Below are 20,023 nucleotides of genomic sequence, written 5' to 3'. Positions count from 1 at the left end.
CTCTATCGCTTCTTAATCAAATCAGGTGCACCGCGGATGGGGGGGGATATTTTTATCATTTAAATTCAACACCAAAGATTAACAGGTTGAGCTTCCATAAATCAATGTGGGGACTGTGGGGAGAGCCTTTCCGGAGCTGCCGGGTTTTTTTCGCTACCTTTTCTCCGTGCGGAATCTGCGAGGAAGTCAGCGAGCGTCAGCTCGAGGAAGAGGACGGTTTTGTGGTTATATCATCGCAATCTCATCGCGTCTAAAGTTCGCCATCGCACGCAGTATGCCATGGAACTGGTTCTTCGCGCAGTTGCGCGAGCAAATCTTAGGGGAGACTTGGGTCACAATTTGGACTACACTGGAACAATTGAGCGGGCGTTTCCGGAGGGGGTTAATTTACAATCAAAGTGATGCCAATTTAATTAAAATTGTTACCTTTACAACCTGCGGTTGACCACACAGCTGCCTAGAGACCACCTCCGGAGAAAGCACCTTGTGGAACCATCTTCAACAACAGCGACGAGCCCGCAATGTCCCAGGCCGTCGTCGCGAAACCGCAAAACAGTGAAATACCATTCAGCATTCTTACGCTTATTTTCTTCATTCTTTTGTTAATTGAATTTTTATGTTTGAACACTAAAAACTATGTTGCTGATGCACGCGCTGCCGCGGGTTGGGCTGAGCCGAGAGAGGGGGTGGAGGAAAATGTTTATGTCCTTTTTGGAATACAGGCTGGCTGGCTGGAAGAGTCTGGTTGGCGTCGAACAGCACTTTGCACCATTCGTCATGGTGGGTGGATCGAAACATCGATGCGCGATGTCGTCGATTATGTATGAGTCTTCTCGCGGGGTTGTGTTGGCTGGTGTCATTGATACTCTTCAGAAAGAGTTTTGAACGCTGAAATCGATGCAATTGAAGTGAAAAGTTTCCCCAGTGCATAACTATCCCAAAAAACCAGCCTACTTCGTCCGCGGATGACCCACACGTGCGAACCTCCCAATTTTCGCCGCGGCCTACTTCGGCGCGGTTTCCACACACACTCGAAATTGTCCAAAACTAATGGCGGTCATTATTCTGTGCGCTCCACGACTTGGGAGGGAGGTCGGTTTGCTCCAAGTGTCCCTGCGCCGGGAGGCGTCGGGGAAGCCGGGTACGACGTGTTTTCGATTATCGCACCCGGAGTCGCGGGACGTGCCGGATTACGACGATAAATTTTCGGGACACGATTGCAAATCTTTTGTTTTTTTTTCTGCACTCTCCTCTGGCGGAGCATCGTTGAACCTGGACCACGTACTCGGTCGGAAGAGGTGAGGCTCGCGCTATCTAAGGATTGCATCTCCGCGCGCGCACGCAGGTGATGAAATATTGACCGAACGGCTCTGTTTGTGAGTGTGTTTGTGTGTGGTTGGCCCAAAACGGGACATTTCAGGATATACGGGATTTTTGGGGACCGTTTGTCTCCGAGGAGGTCCGCCACTAATTGGCATGACGGGTGTCGAGTGGGTAAATCGAACTGGGTGAGTAATTTGTCCAAAAAACAGGCTACATTTGTCCAGCCTGGTTGGTTGAGAGTCTTGAAAAAAAAGAAGTTCATCTGAGGCTGAAAAGTAAAGTGGACAATTCATGATGTTGATATTACGTAATATACCTGTTAATTTTTCTCAGTGCCAAAATGCTACCAGTGTACTATGACATCGTTTGACATCCTGGACTTGACAGACCAGAAACGCACACTTGGACCACGTAAAAAGGTCATAAAGATGAGTAGAGTCTGTCCATTTTTCAAAAAAGGTAACACAAATCGCTTACCTTTTACCGCCCATGCCGGTCGAAAGATTGATAGTAAATCAATCAGTGAAATTATTTCCACCCAAATCATTCCGCAACTTTACGAGGGCCACCCCGTCAAAAATCAACGAAACTGGACCAATTGGCCGGTTCTCCAAAAACCAGCCAGGCCAGTAAAACCATTCAAAGTTCGAACCACACCGCGGCATCAATTTATTTCCTCTGCCAACAAAAAAATGTGCGCGACACAAAACTCAAAACAGAAAAAGGAAAAAAGCTCCCCACTCTGCCATGCGAATATATTTATTTAATTAGAATACGCGCCGCAGTTCATTACGATATTTCTTTTCATTAATTATAACATTTATGTTACTTTCGTTCGACGTCGCCCGGGTTCGTCGCTTGTTGTGAATTTGGTGACCAAGTCTCCCTAATGGATTGCGATATTTCTTCGCGGTTTCGGGACCGCTCGTTTTGCCCTGTGCGGCCCAAATTAGCGGTGGTATCTCCACCGAGATCAGGTCGTCGACACAGAATCGATGGTTCACGTGAAACTTACCAAGCTGATCTCACCCCTCCTCGGTACTGAAGTGGCATGTTAGGGTGGTTTAGTTGAAGAAAGTATTTTTGCTAATTGAAGCATACCAATAATTAAAAAATACACAGCAAGAATACTAAATTAAAAAATTTCTTAGTATTTTTTGTCATAAAAGAAAAAATAAGAAAAGTCATGACATACTACCCTAAGAAGTTAAAATTACCGACCACTACAAGAAAAGTGTGACTCCCTTCGGTTAAGCAAACCGTGCTCAAGTTCCTCCTAAATCACAGCCTACTGTGAGTCGCTCGCGCTCGCAGATTAATAGATTTAGCGGGAGATTTAGATAAAAACTTTAATTACATTTAGATTACACCCGTGTGTGTGTGTGTGTGTGTGAGCGTGTACTCTGGTGGTAACTTAAATTCGCTGCAAGCTTAAACGAACGGTTAAAGTCTCGGTCTTTTTTTTGTGCTGCTAAATCAACGTTGGAATTCGAGCCTTAGCAGCGTGTGAGGTGACACAACAGCGACGACGACGACGACGAGAGGTCTCTCGAGATGTTGAGTCATATATGCTAAATAATGGTGGTTCTCAGGCGCGTTCGAAAGGCTGAATTATTTATATTTTGCAATTCGGAATATGTGCTAATGCGCGACGACGACGACGACGACGAAATTGATACGGCTTACTCGAAGGATATGCAGAGGTGTATGTGCAGTAACAGAGCGATTGATTGCAGTTGAATAACGGATTTTTGGCAAGCAGACATAAAATTATTATTGATGGTTTGGTGAAGCTGTTGTGAATGATGCGTTTACCAATTTCCGTAAAAATCTTTATATAATTCGAAATAAATTTGTTGCTTTTCCCTACATTTTTTTACCAACGCACAGTAAAAAACAAATTCCGAAAAGTTGAAAATCGTGAAAGTCGGTGAAATTTACATAATTTTCTATTAAATTTCACGTTTTCTAAAAATCAAGCTTCCAAAATTCAACTTTTTCAATGTGCGGTAGGCAATATAAATTTTACTTAATGGCTCGCTAAATAAGTGGTACATCAACGCAAGCGTTAAAATAATATATTCATTTTTATCACCATTGCAAAATAAAAAATAATTGTCTTATTTTGAATTGTTGAGCTTAAGGTGGCGACTTCTATTATTGCCATGATTTTAAGTTAGACAATATCTGGAGTTTTTTTTTAACGGTAAACCAAATTTTCAGCTTTTGCCTTTTGGGTGTTTTTGAAACCGCCTTGAGTCAGGGGTATTAAAAAAGCAAAAGATGAAAATTTGGTTTATTGGACATTTTCAAAAAAAAACTCAAGATTTTGCTTCATTTACAATACTTTCCCAAAATTTCTTCTACAAGTTGTTCGAAATAATGCCACACGTGTTGATATTTTTTGGGAAAGATTTTCCTCTTCCTTGTTAAGTTTTGAAAATTATCATTAATCAATGATTGTCAACCAGGAAGTCATTGAAAAAAAAATTATATAACTTTTTGGACACTTTTGATTTAGATCCACATTAAATACAGAGCTTTTTAGAGTGATGATCGATTTTCTTTGAAAATGATTGACAGCTTCAATCTAAGTATGCCTCTAAAACTAAATATTGAAAAATTGCTTTTGGTATTCTAGTAAGCAATCAACCATGCTAATTTGACTAAAATGGGGTTTTAGAACTTAAATTTGATGTTTTAGGCAAGAAAACAAAAAAAATGATTCCATTTTCCGAAGTCTCATACAAATCTTCGAATAATCCAACGTCAGATAATCGAAATTTCGGATAATCGAGTTTGGACTGTACCTTAAATATGTTTTTATGACATTTTTTCAAATTTTCATTCAATTTGGCTAAAATTATAACTTTCTACATGAATGTCTATGACCACTTTTTGATAAAAAAAAATGAAAAAGTATAAAAATTCAAATAACGAACCATGGTTTCAACATTTTAATGAAAAAAGTGGTGTAAAATGCATCATACACCTGTCCAGTCGTTTTGCCATTATTAATTTCCAAAATATCTAAGTATTGACAAAAATATCAATTTTTGCGAAAAATAATTTTTTTTTGCGGTGCTGTACATTGGGATTTCATACAAATTCAAAACATTTTTAAACAAGCCCAAACATGCTAAATATGATTATCAATGCAGGAATTGTTTTACACTGTTTTCAGTTCATGGACATTTTGAAGTTTTTTGGAAAAAAATTTTTTGGCCCCTGATTTTTCAGACCAATTTTGAAGGGGGGGGGGCGACATAAACTTTGAAAAATATTTGCAACGGCCTTATTTTGATGTATTTAAATTATGAAAAACAACTACATATAAATAGCTTATGCCCTCTTCAAATAACATTCTCGAGTGTGACTTCATTTGCACAAAAATGGAGTAAAAACAACAGATTTTTTTGTTGTTTTGGGCTGAATTACTCATTCACGCAGAAAAATATTTTGTAGAATCAGCCTGTACGAAGTTTGATTCAACAAAAAAATTTATGAATATAATCAACGCCGATTTTGCGTTTGAAACGAACCTTGATTTTCTCAATTCCACCAAAATATTTTGTTGTTTTGAAAAAGGTGCTTTGACGTTTAGCGTTGATTCAACAAAAAAATTGATTTTCAAATCAACTAAACGTTTTGTTGATTCAAATATGCCTTATTTTTCTGCGTGTTATACTAGAGCATGTTGATTTTTTTTCAGTGTAATAATTGTTTATTTGTAATTTATTTCAAATATGTTTTGTAATTTCCAATTTTGTTTTCCCAATTTGTTGAAAATTCATCTAAGCATTTCTTATTTGAATTTTTATTCTACCAAAACTTACTGTTTTGGGTTTGATTTATATTTTTTACAAAAATAAATCATGTCTCCCTATGCCTCAAAAGTTTTGAGCTTTTGTCTCCAAACACATAAATACAAACAAAAAAAAACAATATGAATTTTGAAGTTTATTTTTGTGAAAAAAGTTATTTTAGAAACCGGCAAAACAAAATCCCTATTTTTAACTATTTTTTCTGAACCAATTTCACAAAATGGCAGTCAAGATTGATTGATTGATTGAAGATTGAGCCATTCAAAAATACCAAAAATAAAAATGCACAAAATACAAAAGTACTCTGTTTGCAGGCACATCATACATCATTTATATCAGAAGTGTAACTTTTCTGGTGTAATGCCACTTTTTCAGAATAAAATGATGTAATATTCAATCTTCCAAATTTTCATTATTTTTTTTACTGTGTAGAAGTAAAAAAATGTTTAAGGAGTTTGCACATTGTTGTAAAATTCTAGAAAAACCCCTTCCGCTAAATTGTCCACATGATATGAATGGCACTTTTCTTTAAAAATCATAGATTGTTTACATCTAAAACAGAAAAATGTTTAGACTCATTATTAATGGATTAAATAATCCATTTTCTTCTGAGCGCAATATTTTTTTAAAGCTATCAAAAAGTGATATGTAAAATAAATTATTTTGTTTATTTATTGATTTGAAATATTTTTTTTTAATAAGAGAAACTAGTAGGAGTTTTGAATCTGAGACTAAATGGTCAGATAACTGATTCGTCGATACTACAAACTTCAGGAAACTGAGAATACGGGTAACCTTCACCTTATGTTCTGTGCTTGCAATGTTATAGATCATTATAAAAGGCAAACGTTTTCCAAAAGGGTAAAACAAAATTGTATAAGGGTAATTCTCCGCCAACTCACACAGCAGTTGCCCCGACCCCTCTTCGATTTGCGTGAAACTTTGTCCTAAGGGGTAACTTTTGGCCCTGATCACGAATCCGAGGTCCGTTTTTTGATATCTCGTGACGGAGGGGCGGTACGACCCCTTCCATTTTTGAACATGCGAAAAAAGAGGTGTTTTTCAATAATTTGCAGCCTGAAACGGTGATGAGATAGAAATTTGGTGTCAAAGGGACTTTTATGTAAAATTAGACGCCCGATTTGATGGCGTACTCAGAATTCCGAAAAAACGTATTTTTCATCGAAAAAAACACTAAAAAAGTTTTAAAAATTCTCCCATTTTCCGTTACTCGACTGTAAAAATTTTTGGAACATGTCATTTTATGGGAAATTTAATGTACTTTTCGAATCTACATTGTCCCAGAAGGGTCATTTTTTCATTTAGAACAAAATTTTTCATTTTAAAATTTCGTGTTTTTTCTAACTTTGCAGGGTTATTTTTTAGAGTGTAACAATGTTCTACAAAGTTGTAGAGCAGACAATTACAAAAATTTTAATATATATACATAAGGGTTTTGCTTATAAACATCACAAGTTATCACGATTTTACGAAAAAAAGTTTTAAAAAAGTTGGTCGTCATCGATCATGGCCGTTCATGGTCACCCGCGACAGACACGGACGACGAAACAAAGAGAAACGCAAAAAGTAACTTTTTCAAAACTTTTTTTCGTAAAATCGCGATAACTTGTGATGTTTATAAGCAAACCCCTTATGTCTATATATCAATTTTTTTGTAATTGTCTGCTCTACAACTTTGTAGAACATTGTTACACTCTAAAAAATAACCCTGCAAAGTTAGAAAAAACACGAAATTTTAAAATGAAAAATTTTGTTCTAAATGAAAAATGACCCTTCTGGGACAATGTAGATTCGAAAAGTACATTAAATTTCCCATAAAATGACATGTTTCAAAATTTTTTACAGTCGAGTAACGGAAAATGGGAGAATTTTTAAAACTTTTTTAGTGTTTTTTTCGATGAAAAATACGTTTTTTCGGAATTCTGAGTACGCCATCAAATCGGGCGTCTAATTTTACATAAAAGTCCCTTTGACACCAAATTTCTATTTCATCACCGTTTCAGGCTGCAAATTATTGAAAAACACCTCTTTTTTCGCATGTTCAAAAATGGAAGGGGTCGTACCGCCCCTCCGTCACGAGATATCAAAAAACGGACCTCGGATTCGTGATCAGGGACAAAAGTTACCCCTTAGGACAAAGTTTCACGCAAATCGAAGAGGGGTCGGGGCAACTTTTCCCGATTTCGTGTGAGTTGGTAGAGAATTACCCATAAAAAGAATCATGTTTTCTCAGACATGATCGACATTGTTTTCTTAAGTCTGCTTTTTGAAAGCCAAGAATTCAATAACAATAGCATAATTATTCACGAATTGTAATACTTACCAGATCGCAAATCTCACAAGAATTACAGTCTTGTTTTTGCATGATAAGAAAACAAAACATTCCAACGTTTCCAGGTGAAATGTGAACCTACAATTGTCCATAATTATAGCCTTGGCGCGTCAGCCCAAGTACGTTCCAAATTCCCCTGTCGTCGTCGCCTGCGTCCAATACGAGGTGACCCTAAATCTCGCGCCCCCTTCGGTGAGAGGCCCGGCAGCGGAAACAATTTTTATGGCGTTTCGACGCCCATAAATATCATCGAATGAATTGATTAAATCTTAGAGAGCGAGAAAAAGAGGCAAAATCGGCCTCCCGAAAAAAAAAAACTGATCGCGCGTTCTGCGGTTCAAATTTGGAAAAATTTCTCTAGTCGCGGAGCTGGCGGAGGGTTCTCGGAAAAAATACCTTCACCTTAACGAGATGTGGCCTTAACCCGAAGCTGCGGGAGGCAGCAGTGGCGTCCGGAAAGGGGGGGAGGGGGCGCGCGCGGACAGTAATTGAGCTTAATCCAGGCCGAAATCCGTCGTAATTCGGTGCGCGGCAAACAAAAGAAAAAACAGGTCGTCATGCCTATTGTTGAACAAAAAGGAGAGGTCCTTCCGTCCGTCCGTCCGTCAAGAATCGGTTGGATCGAAAGAGGGGTAGGGTCGAGTGGGGTAAAAAATTCGACATATTTCCCGCGCCCGCGGTGGATAAAGGATGATTACCCGGGACCCATGTACATATATTATAAAGCAATAAATTGAAAGTAGCTTTCCCCCTTCCCCAGTGCAGAAGGTCCGCGGACCAATTGGCCATGGCCAAAAAATTATCCGCGCCCCGTCGATCCCGCTCTCCCCACAGACGACCCAGCTTGAAATGTCGTTTCGGGTGGACACACACAAAACGGGGCGAAAAGACCGAAAATAACCAGAAAAAATTTCCGCCAGTCAAGCACACATCTCGGGTCGTAATAAATCTTCCTTTCAGTATGAATGTCGAAATAAGTTTAATTAAAAAAAATGTCTTGATATTTCGCTTTGCGCTCTTTCTTCCCTCGCGGTCGAGTCGCGGGCCAAGTTCGGAAGAATTGGACCTGGAGATTGAGGGGAAAGGCGGGGGGGGGGCACTCCTGTCGAGAGAGTCAGAACTGGACATGTGCGGCGCACCAGATCCGTTTTGTTAGATTTCCTGCGGCTTCCCGGAGCGTTCAGGACTACCAACTATCTTCTTGTTTCGGTGGATCAAAATAATATTGATGGCTTTGGGACGATTACGTGACCTGATGAGAACATAAGAAAACGGGGAGAGATATCCTTGTCTCAGTTTTTTTTTTTAATTTTAAGCTCAAAATGGAAGCATTTTAAATTTAAAACTCAAATATCTATATTAGACTGGCTCGTCGTTATATGGAAAAATTCAAAAATGATCAAATCAAACCAGAACAAAGTTTTTTTGATGGCTTTTGGGCCTCAAAACGACCCCCTAAAATTTGGGAGCGATTGATTGTGTCCACACTTTGCGCATTGCATTTCAATTTTGTAAGGGATTTAGTATGGAAATCCCCTCTTTTTTTACATTTTGATTTTTATCATTTTTATTTTCCACTTAAGTTTTCAAACCAATACAATAGCGTTAAAATTGAGAAAATTCACTAAAACTTTCTCGAAGAAAGTATTGTGCTGCTTTGCTCCTGTCAAAAGATACAGCGTCCTCAAAACTCGTCTAAAACGTGTTTTTTAAATCACGTTTTAGGCGAGATTTGATGACGCTGTATCTTTTGACAGGAGCAAAGCAGCACAATACTTTCTTGGAGAAAGTTTTAGTGAATTTTCTCAATTTTAACTCAATTGAATTGGTATGAAAACTTTAGTGGAAAATAAAAATGATAAAAATCAAAATGTAAAAAAGAGGGTTTTCCATAATAATTCCCATACAAAATTGAAATGCAATGCGCAAAGTGTGGACGCAACCAATCGCTCCCAAATTTCGAGGAGTATAAAACATGTTCTGAAAAATCGACCATCTCGAGCCATCCTAATCAATCAATCAATATATATAAAAAATTTCGACGGTTTTGTTCGAACGCGAATCAGTTCAATACGGAGCGTCGGATCGAGGTGCTTTTTGTTGCGTTGGGTTCGTATAAGTCCAAGGAAGGTTCTTACGCTAACTAATTGACACTTTGGCCACTCTGGAACCGATTCCGGAGCATCGGCAAATTGTATGAAGAAAGTTACGTAAAATCATATTTTGATCACAGGAGGCTGAAAAAGTAAAAAAAAAAACGTCAACAAACGAAAAAAATGCCAGAACGAAGTTTGTCAAGCAAGGCTTAGTGATTTTTCACGCTCGAAAATAGCAAATTTCACGGGGACCTCAATTTCAAAACACAACATTTCACGCAAATTTCGCGGAACGTGAAAAATGTTAAAATAATTCTGAAAACCTTATTTTAAAATCACAGAAACTACTTTTTATGCTTCATATATAATGAAGCAAACAAATAAACTTAAAAAAAATCTTCACTAAATTTGAACGTGACACAAAAAAACCTCTCAATTTTCAAAATAGTTTCCACATGGTTGATGGGCTCTATTTATATTTTGAAACAAAATGTTGGGCATGCCTATTCTTATTTATTGAACTGCTTTTTGAATATTCTGTTTTATCAGTTTACATTTTATTGAATTTCATATCAAACAAAATTTAACAATCTTGTCCATCCAAAATGAGTAAAATAGTTTGAATTTTCTGCGACATTTAGTCCATTCAAAATATTTGTAAGGTTTTCATCTCTCTTTTCACAAATTAAATTTAAAATCAATAGACAAAAATAATAAAATTTGTAATGAAATCTAAATTTTTATTCAAAATTAGAACAGAAAACAAAAATGGAGGTATTTTTTTACTTTTACGGGAATCATCAACCCAAATAATCAATTGTCGTTAAAATTAAACAGGACTCAGAAAAAAACTGAAAAGTTTTTAAAAGGTGATTTGAAAGATAAAAATATTCTTCATTTTATTTTAAATAAAACAAAGCTTGATTCTTGTAATATCTTCTGAAATTATACCTTTCAAATAAAAAAGTAATAAATGTTTAACCACAGCGAATGTAAAATTACTATATTTAGTTATTTTCAAAAAAATACAGAAAAATCTGAATAATTCTTCAAATGGTTCATATCAAACTTTTCAATTGAAAACTAATCAAATTTACTTAAAAAGTCTTCATGGTTGAATTTTTTATTGTTATCTTATTTCTTCTTATTTTATTGATAAATTTTAAGAATTTCACGAAATCGTCAAAATTCACTAACCCTATAATAGTAATTGAACTAGGGTATTCACTCGCTTAGTTCTACAGTAGTTCTTAAGATTATTTTTATTCTTATTTAAATTTGATAAATATTTTGAGAAAAATCGTTACAGTTTCACACAAAAATCAAATTTCACGGGATTTGGAGGAAAAAGCCAAATTTCGTGGATTTCACGCTGTCTGCGAAGTCGTGAAATTTCACTAACCCTATATATGATGTTTACTAAATTTAACTATAAGAGACTTCTTAATTTTTCGTTAAATTTAAAATCAATACACAAAATTTTAGATTGATGATTTATTTGATTATTTGTTTTTCCCGACAACTTATTCTCAGTGTTCTGGTCAAAGACTAACGTGATGAGCCTTCTGAAAAAAATACACTGAAATAAAAATACACGCTATTACCATCAGATTTATAGATTTTGAAGATTGAAAGTAAAATTTTAAATGGAATTTTATGTCAAACTTCACGTGTTGAGTAAATTCATCGTTCAAACCAAAAAATATTGAAAAATGTTACTTTTCAATACAATTCATCAGAAATTTTTAAGCACTGATAATGAAAGGTTTAAATTTCAATTTCAAAGTAAGCCGTTTCAGCGCTCTAGAATGACAGGAAAACTAAATAGTAAACTTTTCAAACTTTGCAAATCGTTGAAAACTCGATGTTATCAGCACTCGCCGTATTTACCCAACTCGGCCGAGCCTCGTTGGATGACGACTCGTGCTGGAAAAAGACATCTTTTTACAACTTGTTATTGAAATCACTATTTCAATTTGTATTATATTTAAAATACATTTTTTTTAAATTATCAGTGTTTTTTTTGTGCAAAAAAATACTTTTAAACCTGTAAAAGTCACAGGCAAAATCAGCTTATTCGCTACAAATTTTAAATAAATTCAACCTGCACTGAGTAATCGAATTTTCTCCTCAAAATACCAAAATTACACCTTTCCCTCCCCTTTCAATTCATGCGTACGCAATGGATTACCGGTCACATTTCGTCATATGTGCACACCAGAGTAAACCCAGTAACCACCAACCACCCAGCCAAAACAGCTCATAAAAAATACCAGAAGGCAACAGGCAAAATTGATAAAGATTGATCGTAACTGATCCGGCGCGCAAAATTGAAGCCCCGGCCTACTGCGCGAGCGGGGCGCAATTTCAATATAATTAGAACCGATTTGCATACAACATTTGCTACCGGTCCTCGATCCTCGATCTTTGATGCGCGTTTCTTCCTTCTGTTTTTGTTTTTTGGCGGGTGTTATGTCTCACCTGGCGCGCGGACATGATCCGGCCGGACGATGATTTGGGGGTGCGCTCGGTGCAACACATGCTAATTTAGCCGCTAGGGATTTTCGGAACGACCTGGGCCGCCGTAACTCATCCAAAGTCTTGGACAACTCTCCCGAAAGTTCTCGAGGTGTATATGGCACAAAACGAACAAAAAAAATCGATGAAAATTTAATGCTGATCGTTGGCTACTGATCGCGCGGGGTCTCTCTCTCCTGTCTTCACCAGGGGAGGTAGGTACAAAGCCCCCTTTTCGAGCGGACTCCTTCCTTTTTGATGGACGGGAAGAGGATGATGCATGAAATTACGTTGTTTTCTTGCGCCGATCGATCGGCCGAGGATCGTGTGTAAATAAGTTGTGCGATCATCGAAGTTTACGTAATTACAACGGCCAGATAAAGGTAGCCCCGAAGATCTTTTAAGGTGGCCCCTCGGGAGGTAACACACACACAAGGTGTGTGCGTGTGTGCACGCTTAATCTTGATGAATTATTACGCGGGGATTTAAGCTCCCTGACCTGAGATGGAAGGGAACGACGGGGGCCAATCCAAAATTACGTACTTAGCGCGAGAGCAATTAATTTGCTCACACAGATCTAGTTCTGGCGGACTCGCCCGGTGACATAACCTCAACCAACTGCGAAATTCACGCGGCATTAATGCAACATTTTTGGGCAACGAGAAACAAAACCAAAAACAAAAAAGACTCGTACAGCATTAACTGGCTGACCCCCGATTTGGTCGGGGATTTGGGAAGGGATAAAATAAAAAGACACGTCGATCTTTACATGTTATCACTTGGCAATCTCGAAGTGGCGAGTTTCCCCTCCCCCTGCTCGGAAAACCCCCCGAGACGTGGAAGTCAAGCAGGCAGCAGCATTCATTTGCAATCCAAATAAATTTATTTATACATTCGCATAATCGCTGGGGGTTTTTTTTTTCTGGAGCCAACGACACATTGCACTGCACTGTTGCTATGAAGTTTGGAGCTGTTGGCCACATTTTGAGAACTTGGGAGGGCATTACGTCTTTGTTTGCTAAAAAATTGAAAAGAGTTTCTGTTGGAAGTTGGGAATGACATTTTGTGAAATGAATTGCTTTAATATTTTTTTCTGATTTTTGAAATTATAGAAATGTTTATTGCAGGGGTGCCCAACCTTTCTGATCTGATTTTTCTGAAGCAGAGGCGGCCGGAACTAATATTTGATAAAAGTTGAAAAAACAATCTTGATTTTAAGAATGAAAAACAAAGATTTCATTCAAAAATGTTGTTTATTTGAATTATTTTAATTTTTGTTTGTTTAAAATTGTATAGATATTGTTTTTGACGATTTCAATTAAAAATACCTTGATTGTTTTTATATAAAAAACGAACTTAATCCACCTATGTGGTTGGAGCCTTCCTCACTTATTACCAACAATGGCTGATATGAAATTTCATCTCGTTCAGTTACAAAAATTTCCTCTCTTTTTTAGATCCGGAGTAAAAAAGTACATCAATATCACTTAAGTGTACATATCTCAAGACAGGGTTGCCAGATCTCCAATGTTTTGAACTCGTTGGAAAGGCCTTTTGATAACATAACCAACGATGGGTCGGATGGTGGACCCGGACATAGTTTACATACATTTACGTGAGATCCGGCTTTCAAAAAGTACATCAATATCACTTAAGTGGCCATATCTCGAGACAGGGTTGCCAGATCATCAATGTTTTAGGCTCGCTGGAAAGGTCTTTTGATAACCTAACCAACGATGGGTCGGATGATGGACCCGGACATAGTTTACATACGTTTAAGTGAGATCCGGATATATGTGAAAACACTTTTTTATACATAACTTTTGAACTACTTATCAAAACTTCAATCTGTATAGAACTCGATCTATGGGATCCTAAACCAAGTCGAATGCAACAGGTTCGGGTCAAATCGGTTCAGCCAGTGCCGAGAAACATGAGCTAGTTTGTTGGTCACATACATACATACACACACACACATACACACACACATACACACACACATACACACACACATACACACAGACATTTGTTCAGTTTTCGATTCTGAGTCGATATGTATACATGAAGGTGGGTCTACGACGTTTTGATTCAAAGTTCATTTTTAGAGCAGGATTATAGCCTTACCTCAGTGAGGAAGGCAAAACATTCAAATTTCAATAATCATTTCAAAGTTTTTTATACATTTTTTAATATTTTCAAAGTATTTGCAGTAATTTATTTTCGGTATGAATAATTTGATTTTTTAAGCTTTTTTAAAAAAAACTTTATTACTAAAAAGTTGTTCTAAAAAAATAAATTAGTTTTGATTACTTATTTATTTAAACAAAAAAAGAAAATAGAAAAAAAAACTTCAAAAAACCACAGTTAAAACTGAAAGAAATGACTAGGGATAGTGAAATTTCACGATTTCGCGGACAGCGTGAAATCCATAAAATTTGACTTTTTCCGAGAAATCCCGAGGAATTTTATATTTGTGTGGAACTGTAACGATATTTCTCAAAATAATTTATCAAACTCAAATAGGAATGAAAATAATCTTATTAATTAAATACTGTAGAATTAAGCGAGTGAATACCCTGGTTTAATTACTAATATAGGGTTAGTGATTTTTGACGATTTCGTTGACGGCGTGAAATTCGTGAAATTTATCAATTTACTCATTTTTTTTACAAAAGCATAATAAATATATCATCCATAAAGACTAATAAAGTAAATTTTATTAGTTTTCAATTGAAAAACATTTGAAGAATTGTTCAGTTTTTTCAGTTTCTTTTAGAAACTAACTAAATTTAGTAATATCTTCATTCGTTGCAATACAAATTTTACCTGCTATTTTATTTGAAACGAAAAAATAAAAATAAAAAAAAAGTAAAATGAAGAGTATTTCTTTAGAACTTTTCAAAAATTTCAGATTTTTTTCTGAGTCCTGTTTAATTTTAACGATATTTGCTTATTTGGGTGGATGATTCCCGTGAAAGTTAAAAAATACTACTTTTTAATGTTTTCTGTTCTTAAAAATTTCGACTTCGTTACAAATTACATTATTTTTGCCAATTGATTTTAAATTTAGTTTTTAATAAGTGAGATGAAAACTTTAAAATTTATTTTTTTATGTGCTAAATGTCGCAGAAAATTCAAATTATTTTACTCTTTTTGGCTGGACAAGATTGTGAAATCTTGCTTTGATATGAAATTTAATAAAATGTAAAATGATAAAACAGAAGCAAATAAGCGAAAACTTTTTAGCAGTTAAGCAGTTCAGTAAATGAGAATACGCATGCCCTACATTTTGTTTCAAAAAATATATAGAGCTCATCCATAAACCAGGTTGAAACTTTTTTGAAAATTAGGAGGATTTTTTTTTGTTAAGTTCAAATTTAGTGAAGATTTTTTATTTTATTGAAGAATAACATATAATTAAGCATAAAAAGTAGTTTTTGTGATTTAAACATAAGATTTTGAGAGTTATTTTAACTTTTTTCACGTTCCGCGAAATTTGCGTGAAATTGTGTTTCAAAATTGATGTTCCCGTGAAATTTGCAATTTTCAAGCGTGAAAAATCACTAAGCCTAGAAATGACATTTGTAAATTTTAAGGCAACAATCCAAGTTTTTTCATAAATTTCTCAATTTTACAAAATGGAATTTCCTGTACAATTTTTCAGTTTAAAAATATCAATATAAAAATTATAAGAATTAAATTCAAATATAAAGAATGTTGTTATGATACGTAAAATTTGATCTCAAGCTTATTTTTTTTTTAATTCAGGCAATAATTTCATTTATCTAATACTTCATAAACAGCCTTAAGAGCCGGTCATAGAACTATTTTGAAAATGCGTCGCAGGTCGGATAAAATGGCCTCAGGGGCCGGATCCGGCCCGCGGGCCGCACGTTGGGAAGGCCTGGTTTATTGTTATTGTTTTAGCAAAGGTATCCTTAAACCTTCAAATGTGGAACAATTATTTTGCAAATTTTTTGATTTTGATTTGATTTTTATTTTGCAAATTCTCGAACAACAGATAAATTTGAACAACATTTTAAGTGTTCAGAAACTGGCCACTTCAGCGACCATTTGACACTTTGGATTTTGTAAATAGATACCTTTTTGAAAATGCTAATGCGCTCTTTTCAAATGTTGCGCCAGAAATTTTCAATTCTAAAAAAAAGAAATCTTGTAGAAAGGAAGACTGCATCTCGATGAATTTAATTAATCAAGTAAAAATTTACGTAATTTTTTTAGATCTTGATGAATTTCATTAATCTCGTAAATTTTTGTTTATTTTTTAAGTAGAAAGGAAGGTGAATCTCTACGAATTTCATATTTGTTGTGCAAAAATATGTTATGTCATATAAAAACTGTAAATTACTCACCATGGTTTGGTGTTCATTAAAGCCCAAACCCAAAAGTACAGTTGTTTTACAATCATTTTTTTAAACAATCTAAGTTTTGAAGACAAATTTATTTTCTGCAAAAAAATACCTTTTTGCGGTACTGTACATCGACATTTCATAAAAATTCTGAATATTTTTGAACTGATTCAATCACCCATAAAATGATGATCAACGCAGGAAATTGAATTTTCAATCTTTTTCAGTTGAGTTGCCTAACTTCATTGAAAAATTTGGATTCTGTGATTTATTTTTGCCCCCTATCAAAGGGGACTAAAAATACTTTGAAAATTTTTTGCAGCAGCTTTATGTGAATTTCAATATATATATATATTTTCTTTAAAAAAAACTTTTTTATTTACATGAAAATAGACCATTGTTTCTACTACTAAAAATGTTTAATTTAAAGAATAAAAAAGACTCTTTATTTTCATTTTTTGTTGTTGACTTATTGCTTGACAAGGGCACATGATCAATAATTGTTGATTGCATACTTAAAGTTATGCCTATATTATTAAAGTTAAGGTTCATACTGCCATTTTTAGATCATTCTTAAGCATTCTGAAATATTTAAATGTAAGGGCAATTCTCCAAAGTACAAAATCTACTTCAAAATATTTTTAAGTAAGACCAATCAAATTAAATTTGTTTTTTTTTGTCTTATTCCTTCAACTCAACAATATCAGAGAATAAAAAATACTGAACATAAGCTTATAAAATTGAGTGTAAAATATTTAGAATAGATTTAATACTGAGATCCATCTTAGAATAGAGATCGGGAAAAAAATCCAATGATTTTTGAGATATTTTTGATTTATGGAAGCAGCAACTCTTCTCATGAAATAGGCCATTTTTAAAATGTAAATGATGAATTTGATATTTTTTCAATAGATTCGAAATGATTCTTAATTTATACTCAACAATAAAAATTATTATTAGAAATACATTATCATATCCTAAATCGAACATTTCAACCATTGATGTCCATTTACTCCAACTCTTGTGTTCTGGATCAATCTTAGAACTCTACAGACCAACGCGCCACCACTGCCTTACACCCTCACTTCCATCTCCACACCCCTTTTTCGTCGGAATAGATCAATGCAATAATTGTTATTAATTTAATTACACATTAAGACCAGCGCGGTGCGGCAAAGATCAAAGCCAGTCCCAGGACAGGACGCGCGCGGTCGTGGTCGGTTCATTTGAAACGGATCTAGCACCACCACCGCCACCTTCACGATTCATTCTGTATTTGATCTGCACATTACCACCGTGAGCTTAAGCTGTACGCAGCAGCGATAGCGATCTCCTTCTGTTTTTGTACGCGCGGCGTTCTTCGCGCCCAGGAAGCTTATGCGTATGGCGGGCGCGCGCGTTCGCTCAAATTGATCCTTTCGAAACCCTCTACTCTACGACGATGACCAGCAGCAGTAGCAGCTCAACTCAACTCCTTGCCTGAGCCGAGATTGAACCATTACTAATATATGTTTCTCCCTCTACCTCTCCTCACCCCGCACGGTGCTAATTACAGGTATCCGCTACCGATCCGGACTGTGGCGTCAATGCGATGGTAAATTACACCCTCGGCGAAGGCTACAAGAAGATCACCGAGTTCGAGGTGCGATCGAGCACCGGCGAGGTTTGCATTGCGGCCGAACTGGACTACGAGACGCGCAACTCGTACGAGTTTCCGATCATCGCCACCGATCGAGGTGAGTAATTTGAGCTGAGGCGTGGAGAAAGTTTTCTGTTTTTTTTCGGATGATCATGGCTTTTCTCCTTCTCGTACAGGGGGTCTAAGTACCACGGCAATGGTCAAGATCCAGCTGACCGATGTCAACGATAACCGGCCGACGTTCTACCCGCGAGAGTACAACGTGTCCCTGAGGGAATCGATGCCGACGAATTCACTGCTGTCCACGCCGGTAGTTGTTGTGGTCGCAACCGACTCTGACTCGGGTAACTTTGGCACGATCAGCTATCGGATCGTGGCGGGGAATGAAGCCGGGATCTTCCGGATGGATCGACTTACGGGAGAGATCTTCGTAGCACGACCCAACATGCTGTCCAGCCGGAGTCAACCGTACCATCGGTTGAACATCTCGGCTAGTGATGGCGGAGGGCTACGATCAACGCACGATGCTGAGGTTTTCATCAGCGTGATCGATGCTACGCAGCGACCTCCGATCTTTGACAAGCCTCGCTATACGTACTACGTGAAGGAGGACGTCAAGAAGAACACGGTCGTCGGGACGGTTTCGGCTAGCAGTAGCAACTCAGGTTTGTATGACTCTGATCAACTGCTGAGACCTAGATATGACCCTGAAATCTACCCAACAGGAAGTCGCAGCTCGATCAGGTACTTTATCTACTCTGGAGATCCGGACGGGTACTTTGCCATCGACCCCGTCTCTGGTAACATCCGAGTTGCCAGCACGCTGGATCACGAAACGAAGCCTCAAGTCCTGCTGAATATTCAGGCGACCAGTGGTGATCCTCCTGCGTATGGTCACACCCAGGTCAACATCGACATCGAAGATGTCAACGACAACCCGCCAGAGTTCGAATCCAGCACTGTTCGGATCTCGGTTCCGGAAAACGTCGAAATAGGGTCACCCCTGTACGCTGCTAACGCTCACGACAAAGACTCCGGAATGAGTGGTGTGATCACGTACCGACTGAGCAACAACGGACCGTCCACGGGTAGCCTATTTGCCGTTGACAGCCGCTCAGGTCATCTGAGTCTGGCTCGACCTCTGGACTACGAAACCACGCAGCGACACATGCTGATCGTGACCGCTTCCGACTCGGGCATCCCACTTCTCTCAACAAACCTCACGATCATGGTCGAGGTGCAGGACGTCAACGACAACCCACCGATCTTCGAGAAGACCGAATACTCGATCAAGGTGATCGAATCGACTCCCAGCAACTCACAGGTAAGCGTTCAACCTTATTCTCAATCTTCTCATACTAACCCCAAACCCCCTCCACCAGATCGTCCAAGTCACGGCGGTGGACGCCGACACCGGTAACAATGCCCGCCTCACCTACCGCATCCTTGGCGACGACCAGCGGCAACGCTCCGGCAAGTCCACGTCCTCCGACGAGCACGTCCCGGACATCTTCGGCATCTTCCCCAACAGCGGTTGGATCTACCTCCGAACGAAGCTCGATCGCGAACTTCAAGAACGCTACAACATCACCGTGATCGTCAGCGACAACGGAGTCCCGACGCTGACGGCCACCACCCACGTGATCGTGACCGTGCTGGACGCGAACGACAACAGCCCCATCTTCCCGAAGCAGCTGTACGAGTTCGAGATCGAGGAGAACATGCGACGGGGGTCGGTCATCGGGCAGGTTACCGCCAGCGATGCCGACACCGGCATCAACGCGGTCGTTCGGTACAGCTTGATCCCGAGCAACAGCAGCTTCCAGATCAATCCGGTGTCAGGTAAGTTGAGATCACCGGTAAAGACCTTCACAGTTCTCAACTCTAATTTTGTTCAATCA

General features: G+C 37.6%; 1 protein-coding gene across 1 annotated transcript in view; it reads left to right on the top strand.

Moving 5' to 3' along the window:
* Positions 1-20,023, top strand: part of LOC120428969 (protein dachsous) — a 174,027-nt gene that overhangs the window by 146,004 nt on the left and 8,000 nt on the right. The window contains exons 3-6 of the mRNA XM_052709121.1: positions 18,039-18,219; positions 18,299-18,787; positions 18,848-19,446; positions 19,505-19,964. Of these exons, the coding sequence (XP_052565081.1) occupies positions 18,039-18,219; positions 18,299-18,787; positions 18,848-19,446; positions 19,505-19,964 (1,729 nt within the window). The remainder of the gene's footprint in view (positions 1-18,038; positions 18,220-18,298; positions 18,788-18,847; positions 19,447-19,504; positions 19,965-20,023) is intronic.

The sequence above is a fragment of the Culex pipiens genome, chromosome 2, assembly GCF_016801865.2.
Source record: "Culex pipiens pallens isolate TS chromosome 2, TS_CPP_V2, whole genome shotgun sequence".
In the NCBI taxonomy this organism is placed as follows: Eukaryota; Metazoa; Arthropoda; class Insecta; order Diptera; family Culicidae; genus Culex; species Culex pipiens.
The sequence above is the reverse complement of the archived record's forward strand: the minus strand, read 5'-3'. Positions and strand labels throughout refer to the sequence as shown.